The sequence below is a fragment of the Hesperophylax consimilis genome, chromosome 7 (assembly GCF_061612785.1).
Source record: "Hesperophylax consimilis isolate HC1 chromosome 7, BYU_Hcon_1.0, whole genome shotgun sequence".
Taxonomy (NCBI): Eukaryota; Metazoa; Arthropoda; class Insecta; order Trichoptera; family Limnephilidae; genus Hesperophylax; species Hesperophylax consimilis.
In genome coordinates this window covers 4,814,547-4,822,677 of record NC_142842.1, presented here as the reverse complement: position 1 = coordinate 4,822,677, position 8,131 = coordinate 4,814,547, and the positions used below count along the sequence as shown (strand labels likewise).

General features: G+C 38.4%; 2 protein-coding genes across 5 annotated transcripts in view; one reads left to right on the top strand and one right to left on the bottom strand.

The window, feature by feature from the left end:
- Positions 1-130: 130 nt before the first annotated feature.
- On the bottom strand, positions 131-5,816 carry Cdc27 (cell division cycle protein 27). The gene is made up of 4 exons (XM_089633654.1): positions 5,653-5,816; positions 5,489-5,564; positions 5,223-5,370; positions 131-4,704 (listed from the first exon to the last, which is right to left on the bottom strand). Exons 1-4 carry the CDS (start codon positions 5,674-5,676, stop codon positions 2,847-2,849), a joined length of 2,106 nt encoding a protein of 701 aa, XP_089489780.1. The 5' UTR covers positions 5,677-5,816; the 3' UTR covers positions 131-2,846.
- Positions 5,817-6,766: 950 nt separating this feature from the next.
- The window catches only part of Tmep (Transmembrane endosomal protein), a 50,286-nt gene continuing 48,921 nt past the window's right edge, over positions 6,767-8,131 (top strand). For 3 of the 4 annotated variants that reach the window (XM_089633153.1, XM_089633152.1, XM_089633155.1), the window contains exon 1: positions 6,767-6,999. The gene's annotated coding sequence lies outside the window, so the exon portion shown is untranslated. Of the gene's footprint in view, positions 7,000-7,121; positions 7,147-8,131 lie in introns of those variants that run through there. The other variant, XM_089633154.1, reaches the window with a different exon arrangement.

The following is an 8,131-nucleotide window of genomic DNA, read 5'->3' as shown; positions in this document are numbered from 1 at the left end:
ATTAATAATGTAACTTCTATGTATTAATTGTACTTAAATAAATAATTCACATAAATTAAATGAGATAATTGTATTATTTTTATGATAGAACATTTTGTGACAAACCTTAATACACGTTTGATGGGCGTTTACTCGTCGAGCACGTGTTTGTTATTGCGGTAAATAAATTATAACTCATTTGTAAAAGTATCTAAAGAAATTCGATAGTGGAAACATGCGAAAAGTTTTTCGCGGGATTTACCATTGAAAATATCCGGGCCATGGGAAAAATAGTTACGGGAAAGTTAATAAAAGGTCTCCAAATGTGAGACAGATTAATTTTGATTGATTTGTTACCAAATGATTGGTAAACCTGCGGGATGACAACTAAAGTACTTTCATTTGCATGGATAGGTAGGACAAGTCATTGAGAGGGCTTCAATCTTTATTCTGGGATATAATGTAAAGATCATACAATAATAATTTATTAAAGTCGCCATAGTGTCAACACACATGTTTATACACAACTATACATTCATATAATCACTTTAATAAAGTATTTGTAAATAATATAAGACTAGTTCGAAACTAAACATATCCGTGTAAACTTAAATAAAAACAATATTGCATGTCGGCTGACATTAGATTTCAGATCGAGGCAAAGAATAGACTGACTTCCAGGTTTTTAAGGGTTGAAAGATACATGATTTGTCAATTGTATAAATACCATCTTCTGTCTTTGATTCAGCGACACGTTTTCTAAAAATTTTCATCTTAAGGAATGTTTCACAAATTCCATCAATTAATTAATGTACATAAATAAATACTTGCCTTAGTATATAATCTCTATCATTTAACCAGCGAGTCGTTTAAATACTGACCAGTCAATAATAGTACATAATATAAAGTGTTCTTGAAGAGATTCAGTTTCAAGCATAGACATCCAAATTAATAGACTTGCCCTAATATGAATTCGGGTATCATTTCCACGAGCTGGAGGCAAACCATGTGACCATATTTTTGGCACCAGGAGGGTTGGAGAATGCTCTGAATAAACTACAACATCAGTTGTACGTTGACTGCACATTTTAATAACCAGACCATGCACAGAAACTCGCTAAAGCAGCGCAGTCCATTATGGAACTAGGAATAGTATTCCTCGACTTCTTCCATCATTCAAAGCACTCTCTAAACACTCCTGGCACTAATAAGAACAAACTATGAAATTTTCAGCGATACCAGTCGACCACTTTTCGAGATTTGCGAACACAAACTACGCTGGCTGAATTTTTATATACAAAGATTTGTAAAAGTGTCCAACTAAAAAGTGTATTCGATTTTGGAAACAAACCTGAACTTTTGTTTACCGGATTTTGGATTTTAACAGAACCAGCAATTGTAAAAAGGACTAGTAATTTGTAAGCAGATTTTATTTTCGAGGACTAAATAGTAATATTACAATGTGAGTTTCCTGTATATTGTCAGATTCATTCAGTGACAAATCACCTCCCCGCTCCGCGCACTTGGTTTCCCGATGGGCTGGTCTATCAATTCGGATGTCTGTGGTTGCAAGGGTTATTGTGAATAAGATAATTTAAATAATAGGGTAATTTGTTTTGCAACTGAAATAATTATTAAGAAAGAAAAAGTACCTAAATGTACTTACTCGGTGATCAGAAATAAATAAAATTTGATTTTTTTTTAAATTCCAAACAAAAGGCACAGAATAATAATGTAATTTCATTTCATAGTTCGGTTTCAGAAAGAACAACTTCAAAAACTCGCTAAATATTATGTGGTCAAATGAACCCAGATGTAGGATACTATAATGCTCCAAAATCTAAGGACGGGTCGTTTCAGAGAATTTGAACAATTCATCATATTTTCAAAGACTATGAATGTTCTATTATTAATTCAGTTCTGTAAAGCAACTGGCCCATGTTGATATTATAACAGAACATCAATAGGACTTTCACAGAACCCGGAAATTAACGTTGAAATTTGAAGAATTGTTTAAATTTTCTGAAACAACCCGTCCCAAGTGTTCTTTCAGGAAGGGTGACTAATTAGCGTGGATAACAAACAATGTCATTATTGACAAATAATATTGATTTCCATACAGCCATAAAATACGAAAGATTTTATAAAATGATGTTTTATTTCTTTGGAAAGAATCAAAAATGTGTAATAATTAACAACACTATTGATGAACATAATTTACTAAGGTTACCGTTATGTTAATTTGACTAATTTTTATTCTAACAATGTTACGTTACCTTTATTCAGATGAAAATGGCGCTAGCAGAAATATGTACCAGTCAAAAGCATGAATATGAAGAAGTACTATCTCCATGTTAATGATGGCTATTTTTAATGAATGGTAAATAAAGAACATGCTACATGAATATATGAGCAAATCTACCAAGGATAAAGTAGTTATTTTACCTATTTTGCATTTATGTAATTCAAAAGGATATTAATATATTAAAGAAAATATTTACATTTTTAGAGATCCAGGAATGCTGTCATAATTTAGTATACCGAGGTTCAAATACATTATATTCAATTACCGTTTCGTAACATAGTAAAACTATCAAAGACAATATAAAGTGTAACATCCAAAGCGTAATGTTCTTCTATGGCGGATATCAGAGGCTTAATTAGAAGTCGCATGCGGGTTCCACAAACAAACACTAGCGATGCCATTTTGTACTGCACTCGTACGGCTATTTTCACAAAAGTAAAAAAACACATCTAATATAATATATATGTACACAAAAATTATAATCATATATAATAACGTTTACAATCCGGCCGAACCAGTTTACACTTCATTTAATAATGGACTATCTAGATGCTCTGGCTTTTTATAGTGCCGGGTCCGGTGGATCCTCGGCTCGAGCGGGGTCGAAGGCTTCCTTGATGTGCCCACTGGCGCCCTTGGGGTCCAAGTCCGTGGCCCAACTGAAGTGCATGAGGGCCAGGTGCGCATTGCCTAGCTTGTTATGCACTTTACCCAGCAGATAGTAGACCAGAGACTCCTTGGGCACTAGATCCTTCAACTCTTCCAACTCCTCGAGGGCTTCTTTTAAACGGCCAGCCGAGAATAGGACTGACGCTCGGTGAAAGCGACACAGTGGGTTTTTAGGGTCTACTCGCACGGCGTGGTCCAGCGTAGCCAGCGCACGCTCCGCTCTGCCCAGCGCCACTTGCACCACCCCCAGGTGGCAGCGCAGCACTCCCGACTCTGGGTGGATAGTCAGGGCTCGCCTAAAGTGCACTTCCGCCAGCCGAAATCTCTCCTGCTTGGAGTACACTGTGGCGATTCCAAACCAGGCGTTGTAGTGGCGGGGATCCAGTCTGACGGCGCTACGGAAACAGGCCATGGCCTTATCAGTTTCTTCCGTAGCCACATACTCGTGACCGAGAAGAGTGTGAGCGTAGGGGCGGTCCGGTCGTAGCTGTACGGCTCTTCTGAAGAACCTCACGGCCGTGTCGTGTTCTTTGTGTAGAGAGAAGCAGTTTCCCGCCACCAGCCAGGCCGTAGAACATTTACGGTCTCGCGCCACCAGCTCTCTGGCCAGAGCTGAAAGCTCCACTTCCCTCTGTAAGTGCCACAAGCAGGTACTGTAAGTGTCCAAGTGCTCCACGCGCAGGGGATGGGAGGCGCGCACCTCCGCAAAGTTCCGAGCCGCAGATTCATACTCTCCCAGCTCATGATGCGCCAGAGCTACCAATGTTCGCACCCACGGGGAGCGGTATTGCCGAGGAGGTAGCTCTTCCAGCAACTCGAGAGCCTTGCGACACTCCAAGCCGGCCAGTTTGGTATATGCGTAGCCCACGGTGCGCAGTAAGGCCATCAAGCCCTCGGAACTATGGCGAGAGGCCATTTGGGGGGCAACAGCGGAAAAGCTGGGGGGAATTCTATCCATGTTGGTGTTTTCTCGAGTATTATTACAATCCATGACATCTCCGATGTTAGCTTTTGTCAAGACTTTGGCGATGCGCTGCTTGCACTTTCTTGAGGGACTTTTTGGGGCTGCAAATTTTCTATTGGGAGATTTGTTATTTTCCTTGACGGAGTAGCTATTACTGAAGAGGCGGGAGGAGCGCCGCACATGCGGTGTAGGCCCAATGTGTGCCTGTCGTGGCACCGGAGAGAACACGGCCTCCTTCAACTGCCCCACGTGTGCGCGCAGGGAGTGTACGAGCTTGGGAAGCGCCTTCTGCTCATTGGCGTCTGTCAGGGTGGGCGTGTACAGGGCCAAGGGGGACTCCTCCAGAGGCAGGATGCCGAAAGAAGGGGAGAAGGGGGAGGAGGCGGGGCCCCCGAACACACTCCGCAGCCGGCGTGCACCCACCACGCTGTCCGGCGTGATGCCCCCGGCACCTCCCACCACCGCCGCCGTAGCCGTGTTGGCTGGAGTGGCCTTCACACTGTTGCTGATGACGGTGAGAGTGGAAGCTTCTTGCGGGGCCGGCGGAGGGCAGTCCCCATGTAGTTGGAAGATGGAAAAGGGGTCCACTTTCTCTCCAGCGTGACACAGTTGAGCAAAGGCATCCCAGAGGAAGGGATTAAGGCGGAGGGCTTGGCGTAGGGCTTCGCTGGACTTGCCGCGACGCTCAGTAGCGGTGTAGAGTTGGGAAAGGAGCTGCAGCGCAAAAGGAGCAGAGTCCCCAAGCTCAACCTCTGCTGCATGAAGGGCAACTTCCGCATCGCTCAATCTGAAAATAATACCACACCAGTTTTCACTTTTTACCTATGCATCATATTGGACAATTTTATGTATAGAGCCGTTTAGTAAATAAATCTGTGAAAGAGTATTGCATATCTAAAGCTGAATAATTTACCAAAGTAAATAACAAAACCAATTGAGGGTTGACAATCACATAGATTCATGTCTTCCACTGATGCTTTCATCCCGAAAACATCATTATCATTATAAGTAAACATTTAATTATAAAAATTACCTAAGCAGGCAGGTAATTCTAAAACCAAAATAAATAAGGTACATTAACCCTTTGTAAAACTGACCTAACCTATGCCAATTGTACAAAAAAATCCATAAACAGCTGGGAAGTTTGACCATGGCATTATCACAGAGCCCTTAAGGTGATGTTTTACAAAAACGGCACCATACAAATCATACATACATTATTATTTTTCTAACATATTTATGAAATAAATAAGCAGTTTTTATTAAAGATTGGTAATGAAAGTTCATGAAGAGTCAATCACTCACTTCTCTAAGTCAATGGCACACTTTGCAAGCAGGAATCTGGCATTGGAAGTTGTTGGACATGTATTGCTCAGAAGCCAAAAGGCCTCATTAACCCTTCCAGCACGGTAATAACATGTTCCCAACAGAAACGCACTTTCTTCGGACTCCACTAAAAATAAAAATAAATTAATTAATTGCTCCCTCTTCGCACAACCAGTAATTTCCAAGACAGTTAAACAATTTTGCGTTAAATACTATGTATCGGTAAAAAAATAACAAAGCCTTACATTCTGCGTATAATCGTTCAGCGAGAAACACTGCATCCCCATATGCGTAATGATTGAGACAGTGCCATATTGCGGCCTGAAAAATCAAAAACAACATTAAAATCAAATTTTACTTCAGTGGATGATTGTCAAGACGTTTGACAGAAAATAATATTTGAATTTACCTGAACAGGTTCTTGGACGATCATCGTCGTAAAAATTGTATGTGCAATAAATGCACCACAGATAATATAAATTATGACGTATATTGGTATTTGAAAAACATCTTATCAGTTTGATTTTACAAATTTTATTTAACGAACAGCGAATCTTCCAGCAGACATTTCCTCCCCATAAAAAAAAGTATGGCTATAATCAAAAATATTATAAACAGGGAAAACATCGTTAGAAAAATGTTAAGTACTTTCTTTGAGGAAAGTCATTCGAGCTGGGTTTAACCGTGAAAAATGTGTTGTTTCCGTAGCAAAATTAAAATTCATGTAGGTAATAATTATTAAAGTTTTTTAACTTCTTTTTGATAAAACTTCTCCGCAGTTGAGTATTATTGAGCAGTTTCATGTTCCAGACACTTCTTGCGTATTTGTGATCTCAAATAATACAAATAATTGTTACCCAAACCACGGGTTGCGACCTGGCATCGGGCCATAAATAAATAAATGACGTGTTTAAATCTACTGATATCCATAGAAAATCTATCGAAACTCAACTTCAAATTTTGTACCCCATGACACCATATGTATTAGAATGCTTTTTTCATAATATATAGAGTGATTTATTTCCCAACCACTTACATTGTATGCTTTCATTTTGGATTTTGATATATTAAAACTACATTTACAACATGGCAATATTTCTTTCCAGAGTTCCCGACGAAAATAAATCTTTTTAGATTCATTTTTTCTTTCCAGAAAACTTATTTTTCCAAAGTTAGCAAGAACGTGATTCTAAGTTATTGTACTGACAACCATTCCATTCTGAATTTATATGGAATGGTTTCTTTCTCAACGACCCCAACATCAGTATTACAATTGATTTTTTTATAAACACTTCATTCTGAACATAAGAATATTGCTTTTTGGAGTGCCGTGAAATGATCATGCTCAATGGGATTTGTGACAAACTGACCAGAATGAAAGTGACATTCTTTTTTACTCTCCAGAATAAACTTTTCGTAACTAAATAAGCTTATACACCATTTCCGATTTACGATAACCCATCGATTCAGCAAATTAAACAAAAATGTGGAATATTAGTTTTTTCTTCTGACAACACAGTTAATGGACGAATTTTGTTCGTGGTTGTAGTCTTTGACATTCCTTGCGAAATAACAAAGTATTGTAGATAAATTGTGTTGTGATCGCGTTATGCGGACTTTTCCATGTATGTCCAGTGAAAATTGTTAACGTTTGTTAAAACTACATTGCAGTTAAGTGTCTAATGTGAAAGGTGCGTTTTATTGATGACATCTGTTTCTGACTCGAGTTTCGCTTGTACGTCGTCAATACAAACAGGTAGGCCCAGTTGTTCTTTAGATCATCAATTTGGTTACATACTTCTCAAAAACAGCCTTGAAATGAGGGGAAAGGATGGGGCAACTGCTCCAACTGTTGGTTTAGATGGTCAATCCTGTTTTTTCCAACAAGGACACGCTCCATAAGGTTGCAGTTTCATGGTTGAAATTACGTATATTATGTTGTGCAAATTTTATTCTAGCGATAGTATCAATATCCGCTTAGAAGTGATCCAAATTCGTCATCCGATAGTGATATAAATATACACATTTTCCTTAACGAGGTCTTATTATAATTATTTGATTTTTCGTTGGTTTCTGAATGTTTGTTTTTCTCGGTTCTTGCCGTAAATAATATACGTGAAATAAATTCTTCAGCTGTCAAAATGTCAATCACTTCCAGCTTAATGTCAAAATACGCCGAAAATATGCGATAAGATAAATACAATTACTGCTAATTGCACACACGACTATGATAAACTTATCTTCAAAGTAATTAATTCAAATTTAACACAGTTACATAGTTGGGCTTTATAAATTTAATGGTTTATTTAGTGGTCAACTTTATAATTATTATGATAAGTACAAGCCACATTGATGGCCTTCGCATGAGATTAATCTTGGTGTTTATTGCTTATTTTACTAATTTTCAAATGGTTTTTACTGCAGTTAGGTAAAAATAAGGGTAATTATTTACCTACGACTACCGTTTGAGAAAATATTCCGTACATGTTAGGTTAGGTTGGATTAGGTAGAATTAAATCACAAACCAGTCTATACAAACCTAGCGTAGCCCACAAACTACTTGAAAACTGGGATATAACTCTAAAGGGGACGCGAGCAGGCGTTATTAAAGGGGCAATTTTTTGTAGTAGTAAAAACGGTAGTCGTAGGTAAATATTTACCAAAATAAGATATGATAAAAATTTCCTTACCCGCTTACTTCTCAATACACCCAAATGACTTGATTAACACGTTTCAACTTAACTTTTCAGGCCACAGCCGTATTTTGTCAGATGGTCGGAAAATTTCCGCTTTGCAATAAAATCAAAATAAATGGAATATTTCTGAACTTATCCGAAAACTAAAAACTGTTTCCGAAAGGTGATGAAATACTCTCTCGTATGTTATTG